Source organism: Myodes glareolus, chromosome 6 (assembly GCF_982192425.1).
Source record: "Myodes glareolus chromosome 6, mMyoGla1.1, whole genome shotgun sequence".
In the NCBI taxonomy this organism is placed as follows: Eukaryota; Metazoa; Chordata; class Mammalia; order Rodentia; family Cricetidae; genus Myodes; species Myodes glareolus.
Genome location: NC_142031.1, coordinates 75,635,137 through 75,658,730, shown reverse-complemented (window position 1 = coordinate 75,658,730; position 23,594 = coordinate 75,635,137). Strand labels below are relative to the sequence as shown.

The 23,594-nt window shown below is 39.5% G+C and overlaps 1 protein-coding gene across 2 annotated transcripts in view; it reads right to left on the bottom strand.

The window, feature by feature from the left end:
• Positions 1–23,594, bottom strand: part of Prdm5 (PR/SET domain 5) — a 172,032-nt gene that overhangs the window by 8,234 nt on the left and 140,204 nt on the right. For both annotated transcript variants that reach the window (XM_085690892.2, XM_085690890.2), the window contains one exon: positions 8,956–9,060. In XM_085690892.2, coding sequence (XP_085547018.2) covers positions 8,999–9,060 — 62 coding nt within the window. In that variant the 3' untranslated portion in view covers positions 8,956–8,998. The remainder of the gene's footprint in view (positions 1–8,955; positions 9,061–23,594) is intronic.

Below are 23,594 nucleotides of genomic sequence, written 5' to 3'. Positions count from 1 at the left end.
CCACTGTGGAGACATTCACATGTCATCCAAGGCTCCACTCTTCCTCTCTCACCACGCTCCCTCTTCCTATGACTCCTTACCCCTGTAGCCTCCAACCATGCCGTTTGCTCTCCTGAAATGCTCTTATCTTAGTAGCTGATACTAGTACTAGTAGCTGATACCTTATCTTTTAAGCTAAATAGATAAACACAGAGAGAAAATATGGAGATACATAAGCAGATAATTCTTTCCTAACTATTTTTTTCACAGCTGTTTGGCATTGTACCTTCCTTTTCAGTCTTTATCATAAATGGCAATTAGGTATTCATCAATGTTTATTTATTTAATGTTTTGTGCATCAAGTAACCTCTATAATGACAGAGCAGATGCATCTTGTTCACCTGCCTATTTTATGCCAAGCATGGCTTTCACTATTGGCCAGAAGGTCCTGTAAGTGATTTCTGCACATTGCTTCATTCAGTTCCCATAGCTGTATCATTGAGTAGATAATACGTAACCTTATTTTCACAGAGGGAAATTGAGATTAACCAGATTCCCAACAATAGAAAGTGATTTCTAGAACTGAAGCCAGGTAGTCTGCACTCAGTCCATACTTCCCCAGGGCAAATCACAGTATCAACTGAAGATTCTCACTTTAACTTAAGATATATGAACTGTTTCTCCCATTTGCCTGGCTCACACCATTTTAAGGAACAAAAGTGACTTAGAAAGTATAAATAAGATTTCCAGATATTTGGACTCACTCTTGGGAAAGGAGAAATACAAACTTCAAGTGCTGTGGATACAAGTCCACTTCCTTAGTCTCTGTGGGAAAATGACAGCAATGATAACTGGAGAGAATGTAAAGGAAGTTGAACAAGATGCTGAAACCTTTGTTAGTGGCTGAGAACTAAGGAAGTACAGAGGATCCACACAGGAGAGGAGACAGGGAATGGAAATTGTATATAAACTTTAGTTAAAAAACTTGTAACACAATGAATGTATGTACCAGTTGATGTAATAATAAAATGACAAAGGATTTACTATCTTTCTCTAGTAGTCAGTAACCTAGGATAAATACCTGTAGGAACATTAGCTCTGTGCTAATAGAGGCACAGATGTGAGTCCACTCAATGTTTGTAAGGGACTGGGGCAAATTTTAAGCAGTAGGGCCATAAAGTCTAGGTGTGGATGGAAGCACATGGCAGGGATGGAGAAGGATTAGCTCCTGGGACAGCACAGGTACTGCCAGGGGACAAGAAGACAAGCAGGGTGTGCAAACACTGTTTACTTGAAGGAAGAGCAGTTCAGAAGTCATTAGAGAGAAGACTAAAAAGGAAGCTTGAGTTGAAGGTTGGGAATGAAGTCTGGAGACCTGAATAATCCTTAATGGGAGTGGCAATCTCTCATGGAACTGGTAGAAATTCACTGAAGCTTTCTAGCAGATACTAAGACAGATGCTATTAGGTCAGCAAGCAGAAGATCAAAAGTTACTGTCAGAGAGGCCTAGTCCATGTTCCTTTCTAAGCCAGACATGATTGGGATATGGATTAGGACAGTATTTCATTCATTCAAGTTTTCATTCTTAAAAATACGTAGAGCATGTTTTTTTTATACCAAGGAATTGTTCTAGGCTTACAAACAAAGAAACCAGTAGTAAAGAAAAACTCCTACTTTCACAGAACCTGTAGTACATAAGAAAGTAACTAAATAAGGGCCGGCAAAATGGTCCAGAAGATAGGCCAGCAAACCCAACAATCAAAGCTTGATCCCCAAGACGCAGGTAGTAGAAGGAGAGAACTCAGTCCCACAAGTTTCCCTCTCGCCTTCACATGTGCACACCCTCAGTAATAAATGAACACATAAACAAGTGAATAAACAAGAAATACATATTAATTTAGGTAAATACAAGGAACAGGAAGACTATGTATAGAGATACAAGAGGAAGTAATCTGAGCAGGACCTGAAGGGAGCATTGGGGCAGACCATAAAGATACACCAATGGCCAGGCATGATGAAGACCAAGATCCCAGGACTTGGTGGCAGAGGCAAGATGGTTGCTGCAAGTTTGAGGCCATCTTGACCTACACGGCCAATATTGGAACAAAATGGGCTACAGAGTATAATTTTGTCTTAAAGCAGCAGTAAGTTTAAAAATAAGTAACCAGCAAACAAATAAGAAAATAGAACAAAACAAAAAGATACCTGAAGAGAAAGGAGTTCAAGCAGAGAAAACAGCAGCTGTGAAGGCACACTGGTGACCATACTGAGAGATGGTGTTGAGTACATCAGAAGGTAGGGGAGGAGGGCACAGGTACAGACCCTGGGAAGGAGGGCACAGGTGAAGACCCTGGGGAGGGGGGTACAGGTACAGACCCTGGGGAGGAGAGCAGGTGCGGATGCTGGGGAGGAGGGCATAGGTGCAGACCCTGAGGAACAGGGCACAGGTGCAGATCCTGGGGAGGAGAGCAGGTGCAGACCCTGGGGAACAGGGCACAGGTGCAGATCCAGGGGAGGAGAGCACAGGTGCAGATCCAGGAGAGGAAAGCACAGGTGCAAATCCTGGTGAGGAGAGCACAGGTGCAGATCCTGGGGAGGAGAGCAGGTGCAGACCCTCGGGAGCAGAGCACAGGTGCAGATCCTGGGGAGGAGAGCAGGTGCAGATCCTGGGTAGGCGGGCACAGGTACAGATCCTGGGGAGGAAAGCAGGCACAGACCCTGGGGAGCAGGGCACAGGTGTAGATCTTGTGGAGGAAAGCAGGTGCAGATCCTGGGGAGGCGGCACAGGTGCAGATTCTGGGGATCTCTTTTTGAATGAGATGCATGATCACTGGAAGATTACAGACAGACAGACAGTCAGACAGATGCAACCTCTGGATAGATTACTCTGGGTGCAAACTTTAAGCAGAGTGTTAGCAGCAAAGATGGATTAGTGAAGAAGCTACTTCTGCATTCCCAAAGACTAACATAGTAGTTGGGCAGGTGTGGTGAATCTGTAAAAGCCAAACAAATTTGCTCATATGGTGGGTATGAGAGACATGGAAGTGGCAAAAGAGACAGTCATGGATTTGAAACACATATATAAGAGTAGTGACAGAAAGGGGGTTTATTAAGAGATCAAACAAGACAAAGGCCTGTCAGTCCAGTAGGTTGTATTTTATTTTCCTGTTTGTCAGGTTACCAAATCCACTTAAGAAAAAAATGAAAATAACAATTGAACATTGGCATCAATACCAACAACTCAAGATATTGAATCAAATATAAATAATATTAATAAAGAAAGTCTAGGACTAATGAATCCCATAGGTGAAGTCTATCAAATATTCAGAGTTACAGAAATATCTCTTTCCTGCTGTGAGAAGGGCACTTTTAAAACTTATTTCTGTACTTAGCATAGCTTTGTCACTAAAGCCAAATGATGATATTAAAAAGAAAGAAAAGTAGAGATCAACATTTAGGGATCTAGGTGCAAAAGTTCACACACACACATACACAAAATGAAAGAATATAAGTATCCACTAGGTGGGTTGTTAGTCATGGCCAAGTAAGATTTATTTCAAGATTGTAATGGTGGTTTAAATAAGAAAAGAGAAGAACATGTCACATTAGTAGAACAAAGAAAAAGACAAACATGGACTTTGAAAGGGCATTTGCTAAAATTCAGGATTGTTTGTTGGTTTGAAAACAAACATCTACTGAAACATTTGTCAGTATAAATGTAAGTTTATTAGAACTTACATTTAAGGTCAACAGGGCAGAAGACACCCACCACTCAGTGTAAGGGGGCAGAAGACACCCTGAAGGATGCTGCCCACTACCAGGACAGTAAGCCGGCCCCAGGACATGAGAATGAGATAGCAGTCCTGCCCCTCTCCTGGGCAGTGTGGGAGAGCTGACCCCAAAGGCATGAGAGCCGGTGAGCTGGACCCATCCCTAGTTAGCTACAGCATTCCAGAGAGTGGGACCCATGCCTTCCTTGGGAAGCATAGTAGAGCTTATCCTGGTGGTGTGGATGCTGGAGAGCAGGCCCACAGGGCATGAGAGCAGATGATCTGGTCCTGCCCTTTACTGGGCCAGTTCTGGAGAGCTGGCCTTGGTAGCATGGGTGAGGGAGAGCTGGCCTCAAAGGCCTGAGCACCAGAGAGTCAGCTGGTGCCTTTCCAGCCACCATAGCAGGAAAGCGGCTCTGCCCCGACCTGGGCAAAGAGGAGGAGAGCCAACTTCCTGGTGGTGGAAGTGCAGGAGAGAGGGTTAGCTGAACGACTCAGCTACCACCCAGGCCCAGGTGCAGGACTCTAAGTTTATCCACCTCAATATCTATCCCATCCATGAATTGCTGCAGTGCCTTCAATCCTACAGAACCAAAGCTTCAGGACCTTCTTGACACCGAGCTACAACAGGATATCTGAGAGGAATTCAACACCGAGCTACAACAGGATATCTGAGAGGAATTCAAAGGAGAATCCAGTATTGATAGTGTAGAAGTCAGGGGCCTGGAAACAGACCAAGGACTTCTGGTAATTAGCATTTGCAAGTAAAGAAGTCTGGGCAAGAGGGTAGAGTGTGTGGATACACTGTGACACACTGCAACTTCTTTTGGTGTTCTTTTGTTTTCTTTAGATAGGGTAGTTTTAAAGACAGAGGGTAGATATGGAGGGACTTCACAAGGAATCAATAAAAAGTTAAAAAATACCTCAGTATATAAAGCTGAAAGATGGTGAACGCAGTATATAAAGCTGAAAGATGGTGAAAGAATGGATCCCTAGCAGACTCCATGTAAAAAAAATCAATTCAAGATAGATACAAGACTTAACTATAGGAGCTGAAGGATAAAATGTTTAGGAATAAACAAAAGGACCTTAGTTAGTCTGGGCAACAAATTTTATATATAACATGAAATATGACAAAATTCTGAAAAATATAAAATGAACTTAGTATCAAAATCTTTGTGCATAGAATATTATCAGAAAAATAGAAAGAATCCTTCCAGAATGAAGTATTTATTTGAAATAAAATATTTGCATGTCATGCAAAGTTTTTATCTAGGACTTTACATAGAATTCTTACAACTCAACAAGAAAAAGCCTAAGCAAGTAATTTTAAAATGAGTATTTGAGCAAATACTTCTCCCCAAGACAGAAAAATATCCAACATGCACATAGACACTTAACCTCATTAGAATTTAAGGTAAAGTCAAAACCTAGTGAGATACTTCACACTTAGCAGGATGGCTAAAACAGAAAAAAACAAAAACAGGGAAAAATGTACTCAAAGATGGAAAAAAAATCTGAATCCTTATACAACCCTGACAGGAATATAAAATGGTTCAGATCCTATGATTAACAGGATGTACAAACCACACTCAAGGACGGCCTTATGCCCAGCAGTAGAGGGCCAACTCAAAAGGAGTTTGGTGACATTTGTGGCATGTTTTATCTACTAATACTTTTTGGGGCATTTTTATTTTACTTGTCTTTTGCTTGTATATTATGCTTTCCAATTTGTGGATTGTGTGTGTGTGTGTGTGTTATATTTTTGTTTTTTATTGGCTTATAGGGAGAGAGGGGGAGAGAAGGCATGAAATTGAATGGATGAGAAGGTAGGAAAGATCTTAGTAGAGATGAGGGAAGGAAAATCTTGATCAGAATATGCTATATAAAAAAGTATTTTCAATTAAAAAGAATAAAAACTCAAATATTATACAGCCCAGAAATTCCACACACACACACACCAAAAATGAAAATAGGTACTCAAACAAATTCATATATATGCCTGCCTACCACGGCCAATATGTAAAAACAGCAAAAGCAGAAACACCAGATGACTACCGATGGACAGATGGGTAAGCACACGTGATAGGTAAATAGAAGAGGGTATCATCAGCCATGGAAAGGGATGTTCTGCAGATGCATGCCACACTGTGTACCTATCCTAGGAAAGGGAAATCTAAAAAAATTTTTAAAAGGCAGACTAATGATCGTTGGGAACTAGAAGAGTTGTGAAAAACAGATTAATGGGATTGATTTTCTATTTTGGTGCAAAGAAAAATGCTTTGCTGCTGGATAAATATGATTACACAACAAGGATAATGTACTAAATGTCACCAAATTACATAATTTAAAATGGATAATATGTTAAACAAACACTTCATAGTCAGGAAGATGACTCAGCAGTACTTGATGCAAAGCTTTATGGTCTAAGCTTCACCCCCAGGACTATATTAGTCAGGATTCTCTAAAGAAATAGTATGCTTGCTAAGCGGTAGTGGCACAGGCCTTTAATCCCAGCACTTGGGAGGAAGAGACAGGCAGATCTCTGTGAGTTCAAAGCCATCCTGGTCTACAAGAGCTAGTTCCAGGACAGGCTCCAAAGCTATAGCGAAATCCTGTCTTGAAAACACTGAAAAAAAAAAAAAAGAAAAGAAAAGAAACAGTACGTATGTGTGGGTATGTATATGTGTGTTTGTATGTGTTATACACACCTACATATGTGTGTCTGTGAGTCTGTGTATGTCTGTGTGGTCTGTCTCCCATGGAAATAGCAAATCTCAGCAGTCCCAGTTTGGGGCTAGAGTCCCATGGAAGTCCTAGAGAGCTGCTACTTTTCAGTCTACGCTGGAATTCTGAAAAACTAGGTTCTGGTACAGTGGCAGGACAGGTGGACAAGAAGAATGAGGTAAGCAGGCAAAAAGCAAACGTTTCCTTCTTCCATGTCCTTTTATGTGCATTATCACCTGAAGGGGTGACCTAGATTTAGGGTGAATCCTCCCACCTCAAACAATCTAAGGAAGAAAAATTCGTCACAGGTATCCTCATGGGCTTTGATTTTAGTTAATTTCAGATGTAATCAGGATGACAAGCAAGATTAACCAGCAAAGGACCCCAGGACCTTATGTGGGATTCTCCTTTGTATGCTGTAAATATGTTTTATTACCATTGGTTAATAAAGAAGCTACTTTGGGCCTACGGCAGCACAGAATAGAACAAGGCAGGAATTTCAAGACCATATAGAAAAAAGAAGCCAGAGTCAGGGAGATGCCATGTAGCTGTCAAAGGAGGCAGATGCCATGTAGCTACCCAAGAAGCAAGAGGTAACAAACCACAAGCTTTGTGGTAAAATATAAAATAATGGAAATGGGTCATGTAGGTGGGTTTTCTGTCTATGTGTTACTTTCATTGGTTAATAAAGAGACTGCCTTGGCCTTTGATAGGACAGCAGCGTAGATAGGTGGAATACACAGAACAGAATGCTGAGAGAAAGAAGCAGAGTCAGAGAGCTGCCCACCATGAAGCTGCCAGGTCAGACATGCTGAATGTTTACCAGTAAGCCACGATCTCATGGAGAGATACAGATTATTAGAAATGGGTTTAATCAATATGTGAGAGTTAGCCAATAAGAGGCTAGAACTAATGGGCCAGGCAGTGTTTAAATGAATACAGTTTCTGTGTAATTATTTTGGGTAAAGCTAGCCAGGCAGCAGGAAGTGGCCCACCGCTCCTTATGCAACAAATGGGTTAATTTAAGATAAAAAAGCTAGCTAGCAGTATATCTGAGCAATTGGCCAAGTAGTGTTGTAATTATTATCATTTCTGTGTGATTATTTCGGGTCTGGGCAGCCAGGAATGAACAACACTCTATCAACACAGGACCCACATGGTGGAAGGAGAGAATGGAGTTCTACAGGTTGCCCTCTGACCTCTACACCCACACCATGGGGCACATATGCGTACACAGGCATACAGACACATAAAGTCTGTTAATAAATCTTATAACTTTTAAAAAAGATTTCAAAATATCGTGTCGAACGTGCCTAGGGGTACACACTGGACATCTGAAGTGATGAGAAAAGGTGAAGGCTCCAGCTGTTGATAGGAATGGAAATTTACAGGAAGTGTCCATATGCCATTAGCAGATAGTTTCAGGCCAGAAACGGTTATCTATGTAGTTGTACAAGGCACTTACATAGGCTTTATCTCTATAAAAGAATCAACTAACTGAAGTTACTGAGCTAGCTCCTGTTCAGGACCATGCTTTATCTGTGTGCATTTCTCTTGTTACAGGTGGGTTTTCTTGAAGTGTGCTGGAGAGGAAGGTATTTTATGAGTAAGCGTGCATTGCTGCTTTAGCCTCCAGCAAGCTCTCACAGGACAGGGAAAAGGTCTTGCGTTTGTCAGTTCCCGTTCACAGATACTCCTTGCACCATATGGTTCTGTCTGTGACATGCCAGTGGGATGACACTCTTGAGTAAATTCAGCATTTACAGTGAATTTGTGCAGAGCTGCTTCACACATTACTGCTTCAGTGTTTCTTCTCATACCAACTTCCGCTGATGCTCTTTTTTTTATATTTATTTGACAAGAACAAGCCTTCTCTAACACTTGGGTTGATCAGCTGATATAACCATCGGTTGAAAATAATCATTTCCCCCATCAATGCTCTTATTAAATTTACTGAGAACAGTAGCACTCTCTCCTTTCAAAATTAATGTGAAACAGTTATGTCAAATTATTTCGGTTCAATCAAATATCCAAAATAGAAAATGTCTTAAGTAGCATTATTTAACAGAAAGGAATTTATAGACATAGTCTGAAAATTTGGCTTGTATTTACCATCTGAGTAGCTAAATATATTTTTTTTACATTCTGATTTTTTCATCATACTCGCTCTTGGTTAAACTCTCACTAACTTATCAAAGATTGGGGCAGATGCCTGAGTTGCCTCAAAGTGTGCCATATTTACACCCTGGAAGAGCAACAGCTCTTTGGAATCAAACACTGGAAGATATCCTGATGAAAATCCCAGTTTACTTGCTGCTAGTAAACTATAATGAATAAAATATGATTGTACTCAATATGCATCCCAGAGTTAAAAGCAGCAGAGGGCACTGATGGACTCACAAAACAAACGCATGCGCAGGCATGGACAGTCCTCCTGGTACTGCAGAATACCAGGGGAGAGAAAAGAATCCCAACTCACGTCACACTGAAAAGGCTTTTCTCCTGTGTGCGTCCTCTTGTGCTCATCCAGGCCCCGCTTCTGGCTGAAAGCCTTGCTGCACTCTGAGCACTGGTATGGCTTCTCCTGCAGGCATAGAAAGGGAGCACCAAGAATGTCAGTGGATGAGTGGACTGGCTGCTGAACCTCCACGGAAAGGCAAGTGTTGAGATAGAAGGCGTCGTCCTGGAGATGTGCAGGGGAGAGCTGAGCTGCTTCAGACCTCACGAGAAATACTAATAATCATTCCTGGACATTGTAATCTAGTTGAAAGTAAGCAACAAAAACAGGACAGTGTCTGTCCCATTAATACCTTGGGCATGCTATTCAATTTTTAATTATTTATTTTAGCTTAGAGGCACCATAACTTTTTCCTATGGCATTTTGGCTATTGTCACCTAAGAAAACCGAGGATCCCTCAGCTAAATGATGCAACTACTATAATCTCTGGATTGAATATTTCAGAATCAAAATTTCTATGTAAGTTGGAAGATAAATTTAAAAAGCTAGACAGTACCTTTGATAGTTGTATTTTAATCTTGATTACAAAACATATTTTTTTCCTGGTATAGAGTTCTTTTTATTAAAACTAAGAATATTTCTAAGTGAGCTTTTTCTTGTTTTTTTTTTTTGTTATAGACTCTTAAGTATTCATCTCAAAAGGGATAAAAGTGCCCACATTTCCTATACACCTAAAGGATTCCAATCTGTAGAACAGCAGAAACAGCAGGAAGAGAACAGACTGGAGATTTCCTGATCCAGCAAGTCTCCTAAATGACAGGCAGAAACAAGTCCTTATAGAGAACCAGGTAAATCAATGGGGAGACACATGCATTCTTTCTGAAAAAGAGCCTGCACCCACTTCTTACTAACTTCTCATTACTCCTAACCTGCTTCACTGCACATCAATCCTCACTAGTCAAGCACAGGTAGACAAGAACCCAGACTGGATGCTACGGACACAGTGTATGATGCCAAGAGATATGTGTTCCTGTTCCCACCCCTTCCTCTGAGAACTGAGTAGTCTTCATTGTCCCAGGAACATTCCCTAATTTAGGCAGCCCTTCCTTTCCTGTGCAATAAAAAAACCATGCATATGGCCAAGAATTATAATTTTACTCTCTAATCTCTTTCCCTTAGGTTCACTGAGGACCATGGTGGTTAAGACAGTTACACAGAGACTGTCAACAAGGAACCATATGATAGTGAAAGCTTAGGAAGCCATAAGATGCTTTGACTTCTGACAAGTTAATGGACTTGAGGCCGAATGATCTCCTGCCTTCCCAAGGATATAAATGAAACAACTTACAGGCCCATGTGGCTAGAATATAAAAGCATGTTCTTACACCACTTGCTATGGATTTGGGTTAGTCATAAGAGCCCATGTATTAAAGGCTTAGCCCCGCTGGTGGCACTACTTAGGAGCAGAGGTAGTAGGTGGAAGGGAATTAGATGACTGGGGGTATTTCCTGAATGAATTGTAGGGCTCTGGTTTCTTCTTCCCTTCTTTCGGTTTCCTAGCCACCATAAGGTGAGCAGCTGCCTTCATTATGTGCTCCATGTGACAGGCTCAAAAGCAGCAAGGTCAAGTGACTAAAACTTTAATACTGTGAGCCAAAATTAACCTTCTCTCCTATTAAGCTGATGTCTCAGACATTTGTTAGAACAACAGAAATACTGTCATGTTTGAGACCATTCTGCCACTCTGAGATAAGAAACTCATCCACCGCACCATCTCACAATCTCACTGCATTTCTTCCATTGTCTGATGCAGGGGTCTTAAATATGAGCACACAATGGATGCAACAGCGTATCCTGGGAACTGGTTTCAATGTCCTCCTGGAGAAATATGTAAAATAAACCACACATTCTGACTCATATGCTAGATTTAACTAGACATCATGATTAGGTTCTTGATTTATGCTATTTCTGAATGATTAACCAGTCTAGTTGAGAAATGTCCTGTCCTTTGTCACTGTGACCTGGGAACCAATGCTAACTGGAGGCAATCTATTTATCAGCTAAACTAATCCATGGGTAGCAAAATTAATCAATCATCTAATTAGTCTACTCTAATCAAACAACATCTGGCAGAGCTGATCCAGAAGTGGCTGTGTGAAGCTCTGTGTCTATCACCTTGCCTATCAACAACACAACACAGTTGTGAGTCATTGACATCCTTCTATACAAAGAAACAGCAACTTAACTCATAAAGATTTTCTAACAGCTCTCAATATCATTTAGGAAAGTTGTGGACAGTTGTTTTTTGATAGAACTTGTTGGGAACTTCTCCTTTGAGAAAAAAACTTATTGAGGTCCCCCACCTCACACACACACACAAAGGCATGTTAAGACATGAAAAATACCTTCCATTTCAAATTAATTTCATTTTCTAGATTATAGTATTTTATCTTAATGGCTTTCCCTGTTTAAAGGTTAGGAAACTAACAGTTGTGCCAAGTGTTGTTTGATTAGAGTAGACTAATTAGATGGTTGATTAATTCTGCCACTTATGAATTAGTTTAGTTGATCCTGTCTTATCACCTTTCTTGTCGATGATTGTGTATGAACATGTATGTATCTTTTTATGGGTGTAGGTGCATATGTGTATGTGTGGAGGTCAGAGATTGATGCCTGTGTCTTCTTTCTTTCTTCCACTTTATTTACTGGGGAGGGGGTCCCCTATTGATCTGGAGCTCACAGATTTAGGCGAGTCATCTAGCGGTTTCCTTCTCTTTAGTGCTAAGATCATTAACCAGCTACTGAAACTGCCTGAATTTTTATGTGGCTGCAGGGAGCCAAAACTCTAGCACTTACACTTGCAAATCAAGTGCTTTATAGATGGCGTCATCTCCCAGTCCCCAGTTCTTATTTCTAAACTTAAAAAAAAATATCATCTTAAAAATTTCCTGGGTACAGTGGTGAACGGCTGTAATTCCAGCACGTGGGAGGTGAAAGCAGAGGATCAGGTTCAAGGTCATTCTCAGTTACAAAGAAAGTTGGAGACCAGTCTGGACTGCACAAGACTGTTTACAACATAAAATAAAACAAATAAACAAATAAAATCAACAAATAAACAAATGGAAAGTTTTTTTAAAGTGGCACAAATATTGCCATGCAATTATCTAGGCCAGTGAGATAGCTCAATGGGTAAGGGCACTTTCCATTAAGTCTGCCAACCCGAATTTCATCCCCAGAACACATTCCCACAATTGTGCTGAAACACAAATGCTCAAGCGTGCCCATATATGTACAAATATAGATTTAAAATTCTTGCAGCATAGACTTGATGCAGATTACTTAAACACAAAATTTCTATATATCCAGAAAACTTCCAGTCCCCCCATTTTTCTAGCAGCCCTGGTCTTGGTTACCCTTGTTGATAAACCATCGTGTACAAGAAAGTGAGACCTTGTTAACTTAAGTACTCAATTACACTTTTAAAAGGATCGAGAGAAAATTTTATTTTACCTTTTAATGTCATGTGAAAAACACTGTATTAATTTTCAGTATGAAATATGAAGCCTATAGTAGGCAGACAACATATAACCAGATTGATTCTTTCCACCCAGGACCATAACAAGACCCATCTACTAATCCTTCTGAAGATAACACACAGAGAAGCCTGAACCACCACATTAATTTAGATCAAACTTCCTTAATCTGGAAACTATTGAGATTTAGGGCCAGGTAATTCCTGGGAGATGAGATATCCTCAGTATCCACTAGATGACAGCAGTATATGGCTCCCCACCAAATCTCCAGACATTGGTTCAAGCTCTGGGGAGGGCAAAGTACAGAGGTTCTGCAGTATGCATTTGGGGCTTTATATGCTGAAAGATGGCAGTTGTTGCAGTCTGTTGTAGAGTGGTCATTTAGAAAAGATAATAAAAATTCAATACCCAGAGAAGTCATGCATCTGAACATCATCACAATGCCGAAATATTGTGATGTGACACTCTTCAGCTTGTCTTCGCTTGTCACACTGAGCCACCACTGCTTTGGAGGCACACTTGGAACTGCGTGGGCTCACAATAAAACTGTCTTTGCTGATAGGATGCCTATAATTCAATTTCATCATTATCTAGGAAAACAAATGATGCCTATGCTAGAATATACTCAAAGGCTTAAATTTCATATGGTTAGGAGATTAAACCAGGCAAAACTACTTGTCTGATGTGGCTGACGACACATGGGGAGGGGGAATTCATTACTTGATTCTCTGTTTCTATAAGTCTAACATTTCTGAATAAAAGTTAAAAGATCTAAAAATATTGTTTTTATGTTATGTTATTCTAAAACTTGAAACATCACACCCTTCCTTCTTTCAAGGTCATGCCTTCCTCTAATTGAGAGGAACTAATTACATTTACTATTTACTAAATATCAGGATAATGGACCTTGTAAACATCAAGTCAAACTAGCTGTTTAGAGATAATTCCATGATCTGGTGTTGGACTTGACAGCCATGAAATCTCAGCCTGGTCGGCAGTTGTTTTCCAAAACCTGGCCCTGAATGTTGAAATATGGAGCCTACAATGTGCAGGCTACATGAAACTGGGCTGACTCTTTACAGCCTTGATCACAGCAGGACCCATTTGCCAATTCTTCTGCAGCGATGTTTGGGGTATCTGGAGGCAGGTATGTGTGTCTCCCATGGCACCTCATACCACAGCTCCTCCATGACCTGCAGTAATTCCAATCGTTGACTACAGGTCAGCCTTGACCAGTGCCCTCAATGTGGGAGACTCAAACTCTGGTTTTTTTAGTGAGACTGTATGGACAAAAGATTACTACTGGGTTCCATAAAATATCAAATTTGTATGGAATCAGAGCTGCAATTTATAGGAGGGTTTGTGAGTGTGGTCCCTCTAGTTTCTATTACAGCTAACGGGGCAGATCTATAGCCTGCAGGACAGCTGGTCATATATCTAACAGTTCCTCTTAATGGCCCATTTGTGAGAACACATGCACCACCGGCTGCACACAATCAGAGTGTGCTGAGCCTCCCTCTACAAGCAGCCCTGCTGAGCAAGCTCCCACAGATGTTTACAGCTTCTCTGGGTTTTTACTCACATCTTATTTTTTATAGTCAGTGTGGTCGCTCAACATATGACAAAACACACCCTTGGACTAGTAAACAAAGCACCTAAAAATTACAACTCATAGGGAAGCCTTTGAGAGCAAGGAGAATATTTAAAGCAGGTTTCTACACAGCATATCCATAATTGCTTCTGCATTGTAGCTAATGGGAAACACATTACATATAAGCCAGGAGAATGAATTGCAAAATCCACATATAGGAAACTAAAAATAAGCACAGTGAATACAATAAAATTTTCATATAAAAATGTTGTAAAGAGGCACCTTACATCTCTGATACACCTGGTCCATTTCTGATTAATTTCTTCTTGTGGTCAATGCAATAATTTGTAAAATAAGTGGGTAGCCAGAAAGTCCGATTACATGCACAGAGGGGGTACAGGAGTTTATCAGGCATAAAACAAGCAAGAACCATGCAAACTACGTGAATGTGCTTTGCTGGAGCTACATTCATGAGTTCAGTTTATTGCTGGAGGACCAAGAAAACCTGCAGCAGAGGAAACACATCCCTCATTCCATCCTGATTGTGGACCACTGTATTTCACCATGCCTGATAATTCAAATTTCCTTGGAATCTTTTAAATAACTACTTGCTGTGGAATAATCCTCTTTTATACTGTAAAGATCTGCCACTTGAATTGGTTTAATAAAATACTGACGGACAAATAGCCAGGCAAGAAGCATAGGTAGGGCAACCAAACTAAAGATGATGGGAAGTAGAAGTGTGGAGTCAGAATGGCCAGCTAGATGCAGTGGAATCAGGAGATGAACATGCCATGCTAACAAGGGTACCACCATGTCGCGGAGTGTAAATAAAAAATATGGGTTAGCTTACAATGTAAGAGCTGTTTACTAATAAACCCAAGCTATTGACAGAGCATTTATAAGTCTCTGAGTCAGTTATTTGGGACCAGGTGGTTGGCACAGGAAACATCCATGTACATTTGGTGCTTCAACGTGGGGCTGGAATTTCCACATAAGACCTGATAAAGTTTTAAAACAGATTTTAAACACACACAAACAGAGTCAAACTAAAGTTTTTGGTAATTACTGCTGAGAAATATTTGATTATGAAAATTGTTAGATTAAACCAACCTATGTATTTTAAAAATATCTTGACTTTAAAATCTAAGTAAAAAGATATGCTACTTTGGGAAAGAGGGTCTGCTTTTTCTCTAGTGGACTATTTGCTGGTGGTGAGCAAACACACAGCTCCTTTAAGAGACAGCTTTCTTAACTCAGCATTAGTGGCAAAAATGGGAGGCTCTTTTAAGGGGCCCTGCTACCAAACACTTGAATGGGGTTCATGAGCAGTGGGTGACATACTACTTGGTGGCAGTGTGGATCCAGAAACTTCCTAGAGTTGGAACAGTGAACATGGATCCCAAACTAGCAGTAAATATACCTCTGCCATAAGACTAGCCTCTCAAGGCACCAAGGAATACGATGGAGCCAGATGACAAAGTCTCTGCTTTGGTCTTAGTCAGTTCAGCATTTTAAAGACTCATGTGGTCAGAAAAATATAGAGATATGCAATAAACACATATTCAGAGGGGAAAAAAACTTGTAAACAGTTTACAGTGTGTTAAAATATATCTATATCTATATACATATATCTAGGCTTAAGAGAGAAAAGAGAAAGGTAGAAAACGTCCTTAAAAAGGAATAGAGTAATAAAAAATATAATAAACAACACAGATATGGAAAATAAACAGAGTCTGAATTGTATATATTATTGCATTGTCTTTAAATTTTTTGACTAATAATGAAAAATGATAACTTCTGAGAAATATTTGATTATAAAAACTGCTAGATTAAACCAACTTATATATTTTTAAAATATTTTGACTCCAAAATTTAAGTAAAAAGATATGTTACTTTGGAAAAGAGGGTCTGCTTTTATTTCTACAGATAATTAAGAACTCTGAATTCATTCTGGATTAAGAAAAATCAGGTTTGATTGAGGAAGTGCCCCTGCAAAATCTCTAATGAAAATGGAAGGCCCAGGTGATTCAATGTTTCATAATGCCTTTGCTGCAGTTTCCTCTGAGTTTTGCATCCAGAACTGCTTCAAGGATGCTGGATGAGATGATCCGCCTCACAGAATACTCCAGTCAAGACTTGACCACAATCCTAAATTATCTCAGAGTGCCCAAAAGATTATCAACACCCCCAATCAACAGGAAGTAGTCTAGAAAACTATGTCCACACTCCCCAAAAATGGGTTACAGATATTTATTTTCATTTAAGGGGGTTTGTTACAAGTTGTTATTGGTAACGGTCAGGAAAAAAAACGGAACAAAAGAGATTAGATTCAAGGATCTTGATCTAATTCTAAAAGGAAAAAGGGGGGATATAGAAATAGGATAAAAGGATAGATTATTGTATCTACTTAAATCCAAAAAAACCTATTAATCTTACATTTTAGATTGGTATGGATTTTGGTTTATTGATAAAAATTTTAAGTTAATTTAGTTATATTATATGTATTTTCTAATCTTCTCTAGAGTCCTATATCTATCCATCTCATTTAAAAATATAATAAATAATTAAAGAATACAGATTAAGAGTCATCTATAATACTCAAAGTTACAGTCATGTTAAGTTTGTTTTCAAGGTCATACACAGATATATTTAGAAAGTAGGTCTTCAAACACTTCAAAGACCTACAGAATATGGCATTTAATATGCTTAATAACCTAAAGATTTTCATGACAGTGAAACATGTGTTCTCCTGACAGCACCAATTTACTTCAGAGAAGATGATGGGCATTGGAGAAACTCAGTATAGAGTTTTTTTTTTTATGGCAAACAATAACCATGGGGGCAAAGAAACTGCCCTTGCCTCAATTGTTGTCCAAACTGGACCAACAGGATATAAAAAGTAAAAAGGTGACTGCTGAAGTTTTCCAGGACAAGGTAGGAAGTTCTTTAGATTTCCCTCCTTCACAGGAAAGTCTGTCAGATATTCTAGGACATCAAGCCAGAGTTGGATACTCCAAAATTACAGAGGAATGTTGAGTGACTGTCCAGGCAGCTGATGTTCTTATCATTAGGAAACATATCACCCTTCTGGGGTCTTTGGTAGAGTTGAAGACTAGATAGTTATAGTTATGATTCTTTAGTTATGATAAAAGATAAATAATGTAGAAAACTGATGTGGATTCCCCTCTGTATGCTGTGAATACCATTGGTTAATAAAGAAACTGTCTTAAGCCCGTGATAGGGTAGAATAGAGCTAGACAGGGAAAACTAAATTGAATGCTTGGAGAAAGGAGATACAGTCAGGGAGAAGCCTTGGAACTGCTGCCAGACACAAACATGCTGAAACCTTGCAGGTCGTAAAATATAAAATAATGGGTTAATTCTAGATGTAAGAGTTAGCTAGCAATACGCTTAAGTAATTGGACAAGCAGTGATTTAATTAATATGGTTTCTATGTGGTTATTTCAGGAGTCTGGGAAGCCAGAAAATGAACAAGTGGCCTCTATACAGCACAAAACTTTAGATTCACAAAATAAGAAAACAGAGTATTTTATCTCATTTTTCAAAATACATATAGACTGGATATTTTAACTGTAATTCTTACTTGATGAGTGTTTTGTTGTATATAATCTTACTATGTTAAATTTAAAACCTTTCTTTTTTAATTAGACAAAAAGAAATAAATGTTGTGGAATAATCCTCTTGTATACTCTGAAGATTTGTCACTCAAATTTGTTTAATAAAATGCTGATTGGTTGGTAGCCAGGCAGAAAGTATAGGTATGGTGACCAAACAAAGGATGACAAGAAAGAGAAGGATGAACTGATGATTTGCTAGCCAGATGCAAAGGGATCAGGAGATGAATGTGCCATGCTAATGAAAGTACCACCATGTTGCAGAGCATAAATAAAAAATGTGGGTTAATTTAAAATGTAAGAGTTAGTTAGTAATAAGCCTGAGATATTGACTGAGCATTTATAAGTAATATTATGCCTCTGAGTCAGTTATCTGGAGTGGGAGATCAGGACACGAAATGTCAGTTTACAACTACTACCCTCTGGAGCCCACTCTCAGAAAGCATCATTCACTGAACTAGACATGGCTAGGCACTCATGCTTTAGAAGATCCCAAGGTGCTGTCAAGTGCAGTCATGGGGGAGAAGCTGCGATCAGGTCTGTGCTCCTCTAAGGGCATCCTGAGAAGGCTAACTGAGCAGCAACAGTGGCAGACAGGCCAGTTGGCCCCTCCTGCTCTTATACTCCTCTCAGACTGCGCTGTAACTTTCCCTTTGGTCGGCCTGTTTTATGCTAGCTGGCGAAGGGATAGAAATATTTAAAAAGCTCCATTCCACTAAATTGTTAAGCAATACTTGGAATTTTCTATGGTTATGCTAACTTTACGGATGAAGAAATGTTAGTTTAAAGCTATGTCAAAGGTTACAGAGTCAGGCAGAGAGGACAGAATTCACAAGAAGTTCCACTCTAAGAACCAAGACCACTGTACTACATGCCTGCTGGCATCTCACAAAACTCTTTCCCTTCTCTCTGGCCCTGCGAGCAGAGCTCCATTCTGTTGAGTATCACCTTTATCTGGTTAGCTACTCTGAAGGAGGAAGATGGTCCCCAGCTCAAATGAGGCAGCAGGTCAGGCTAAGCTTCAGCCCATGCTTGTTTAAAAATTGGAATCAACAGAAGTTTCAAAAATGTTGATGCCTGTAGTCCACTCCCAGGGAAAGAAGATTTCCTACTGGGGTTGTGTGCCTAGGGCTTTGGTATTTTTAAAGGACTTCTGATGCTTCTAATTAGACATGTTTGGGAATGGCTGAGAAAGGTCAAGATGGCATTTGTACTGCTGTTATAGGTATGACTTTAGATGGGAATATGAGAAGTAACTCTGGTTCCCGTATGAGGAGACGCTGCCTGTGCTATTAAAAATCACATGCAGAACATGGGCAGAGCTGATACAGTTGGAGATATCAGAAGAACTGGGTAACTTGGTGGCCTTGTTGAGCAAATCATCAGCTCCAGGAAGTCTCATATTTAGGAACGTTACAGTTTGGAGTGAACCTATTCAACATACCTTACCTGAGATTCTCACTCACCACATCATTTTCTTTTTTAAAAAACTATTTTTTATTTATTTATTTATTTATTTATTTATTTATTTATTTATTTATTATGTATACAACATTCTGCCTCCATGTGTGCCCGCATGCTGGAAGAGGGCGCCAGATCTTATTACAGATGGTTGTGAGCCATCATGTGGTTGCTGGGAATTGAACTCAGGACCTCTAGAAGAGCAGCCAATGCTCTTAACCTCTGAGCCATCTCTCCAGCCCCACCACATTATTTTCTTATGACTCATAAGCAAAATACTGCAGAGGTGCTGAGTGAGGAACAGGGTGAAGACCAAAACAAAATGTCCTCACCCACCAGAAAAGTACAACAGATTCACCAAGGAAAAATATCAAGGCAGGTGGACTAGATAGAGTTGAAGTCTACCTGCCTATCAACTGATAGGTTCTATGGCACACAATTTGAAATATGGAGGCTGGGGAAAGAACACAGTGGTAGAGTGTTTGTCTAACAGTGTGAGTCCCTAGGCTCAATTCCTAGGCTTTAGAAAATGATAGCATATCCAAATATAAACAAAAACCAAATACTCACAAGAATCTGAGGAGCGTTACGTAAGTGCACAAATGACAGAAAGTGAGACTTCATCACAGGCACAAACTCATATTTAAGAGTCATTTCTAACTGGTTCCAGAGGACTGAATAATTCATCTTGCCTGCTTCCAAAAATAACAGTTCTGACATATGTGATGGTGGCAAGTAGAATTCACTTCTCAATAAACTCATACCATTTATTCAGAGATCTGCAGGAGAAAGTAACTATGTAGATTCATCCTTAGAAGAGGCATCTCTAATTCTAAAGAAATAACATACTTCTCTGATTACTCCATTTTGAAAATAATCACACAGCACAAAGGTGCTATTGCACATGTGTCTAATCCATCCATGACCAACAGGGTATTGATAACAGCCAAGTTCATGTCAACAGTAAAACGAAGCCATTGAGCAGTGGACAAAAGTCAGAGGAAGTAGTTTCAATGTAAATTACACCAACGAGTCAACACCCTGCACAAACGGCAGGGAGCTAGCAATAGAAATGCATCCTTTCAAGCCTCAGAAAATGCTGGAAAAACCAAGGCTGTCTGTTTGCACAGGTGGGGATTCCAGGGCTGACCTAGTAGAGATCTTACCAGATCAAAACTGACTCAAAAGTCATAAAATCCTTTTTTAAGAAGTCTAAAAAGTCTTAAAAATAAAAATATAGCATAAGATTACTGTAATAAGTGAGAATGGCTTTATATATTATCTGAGAATAATAAATATTTTTAAAGACAAAGGGCAACAAAAGATCAATTTAAGTTCAGAAAATTAGTGACCTCACTTTTTACTCTATTCACCCAACACCTCTTTTCTTTTTTTCTTTCCATTTCTCTCTCTCTCTCTCTCTCTCTCTCTCTCTCTCTCTCTCTCTCTCTCTCAATAGGAGCTCAGTTATTTCACAAGGGCAGATTTGTAAAAATTTTTCATTACTTCTAGGGATATTATGTAAAATTCATCCAGCTGGAGTGTGCTTCATTCCTCATCAACAGGCCCTAAATTTGCGTCTGGGAAACTAAGGACTGACACTTTTGTCCAAGCTGCTTTTGGTTGTCTCTCTGTCTCCTTATGAAGGGCACTTATTAATGTATTTAAAAAGTGGATATCACCAACTTGGCATATTTGCCCAAGACTAGCCTGGATTTGACCCTGAAAGTCATATATTCTAAGAAACTTTGTTTTTCAGCAAAACAGAAAGGCCATGATTATAAAGTAAAGCACTGCCGAAACACCTCTATATTCCCCTAAGTGTGGGATGATGGGCTGAAACTATGTCCCACTTGGATACTATCTAGGGACTATACACATCACCCCCATATTTTCACTCAGTTGTCATTTGGCAGGATAACATACTGAGCAGAAAGGACTCCTAACGTAACACCTCCCATGCGCCAATCTTTCATCCCATGTGCAAACAGTTAAAGTCTCTAATTCTAATGACAACAGTAACTTAGTTATCTACAACAGCAGCACTCAGATTTCATTTTTAGTTAGTCCTTTCCCCAAGGCACGGGCCTCACGTTCCAGCTGACATGGATCCAGGGTGGGCACAGGGAAAAAAGAAGCAGGTAAAGTGAAGTAACAGTTGCTGACCTGGGCATGCAAAATGCATTTTCTCAGCAGTAGGTACTCATGGTTTTTTGTTTAAGGAAGAACATTTTACAGAGAGAGGTATTTTTGAACTCTCCAAGCTATTAGAAGTTGTCTAACTCAGAATGTGTTAGGTACAAGATCGGGTTAAGCCAATGTAGTTATTTTTAGCAAGCTAAAAGGCATAGAAAATTCTATGGAATGACATCTCAGATTTGAACCATTCTTTTACACACAGATAATGCTGATCTTATCTCTCAGTGTCTTGTCATTTGGTTTAGAAAAAGCCTCCGCATGGGGGAATACTAACATAGAAGAAGAGCTACCAACCCCCATTTCCTGGTCACTGCCCCCTCTCCTTTCATAATTGTGGTTGTGATAGTTTTCTATTAGCAACTAATTATCCTCATATTAAGACAACATAAACAGCACACTCAGCAGAGGATCCAGTCAAAAGAATCCTACTTCTTTTCACAGAGAAATCCTTGCTTTTCACAGAGAAGCAAGCCACAATGAGGCGGCTCAAAACTCAGATTATTCAATGAGCATATTTTTCTTCTCTCAAAGAATCAGATACCACTGACCTCTAAAAGGCCTCTCTTCAGAGAACCAGATAATATAAGCAAACACTTACAGGTACAAAATGGGAGCTGTGGAGGGAACCAGCAGGCCCCAAGCTCAGTATCACGTGAAAAGGAACATTTAGCATTAAGGAGTCTCAGCACAATACAGATGTTGAAGGCTCAGTCATATCTAGCCAATGGGGAAACAGAAGTAGAATTTAATACTTAAAATCCAAAATTCAGTCAATATGTCACATATTACTTGGTGATAAACTGTCCTACTGTTTAAAGTGTTAAAGACTATTTCTATGTGGAATATCATTTTCTTGGCACTGACATGATCTCTGCTTATTCACCTAAAGACAGTTTAGACCCTTAAGTCTGTTGTCTCTACAGAGCCAAATATGCACAATAGGTGTAATGCAGCAAAGCACTGAACCTGACTCACACTGTCATTATGAGTCAAATGTAGTCATTCACTGAAGGCAAGCAGCAGCAGGAACTGGGCATGGCAGAAATGTGAGAGCACACATGCGTATGGTCATAAATATGTGAATACAAACACATACGAGGTGTAGCAACAACGAAGTTTTAGCTCCAATGCAACGAAAGTGGTCTTGGATTCACTGCTGCAGGAATCTGGGCAATGTTTAGCATCAGAGACTAGAGGAGGGGGTATGAGGAGTGTCTGACTATGGCAGTTTTTTTTTTTTTGTCTTGGTGATAACTAATCCTTGAATGAATGGTTTATGTCACTAGCAATTTGCCCCGGACTCAAGCACTGACCCAGGGATGAATGGGTTTAGATCTGACTACCAGTCTACAGAGTGCTTCCCCAACTCCACCTCAGCTTTATGGTTTCCAGAACACCAAATCTCAAATCAGAAATTTATTCATCTATTACAATCCACCATCAAAGACACAAGCAATCAGTGCCATCATAGCCACTGTAAATCATAATTCCATAAAGAAAATCTTAGGCAAACAATTCATCCATGTGATGTGACCTTAAAATATAACTAACTAAATAAATAAATAAAATTTGGTGATGAAAATGTGTTTGGAAATCTGTCCTCAATTCTGGTTCTTATTATCTCCATTTATAACCTTGAACATATAATGATATAAGGAATTAAATTACACATGCATGCATTCTCTACTGATTCCACATATATTTAACAATATTTACTCTTCATGATGTAAACAAAGGCTTATTGGTTTCTTTAAGTGAATGTTGTCTCTATTTCTGTGTGTGTATGTATATATATACATGTAAGTATGTATTTTGAAGACAGCACCCTACACTGTAGTTCAAGCTAATACGGAATTCCCTATGTAATGAAGCTGACCGTGAACTACTGGCACCACCCACCCCCAACTTAACACTGTGTGCTGGAATTACAGATATGAGTATGATGTGTAAATCCTCATCCATTTGCCTATCAGTCACCATTTAACCTAATGCTATGTCTTGGATGTATTTATGAGGCTTTTAATATCTATATTTCAGTGTTCCCAAATGAGGAACTGAAGGCATATGAACTCATGACATTTGAACTTCCTATTTCCCATTAGGGAGACATGCTACATAGGAAATATGCACAGAGTATGATTTGATTGGGAATTCTCAAATGTATTATTATAAGATGCAACTTATAATTGAGAACAGAGTTGCCTAGATAGACACAGCAAAGAACATAGTTTTCTGAAC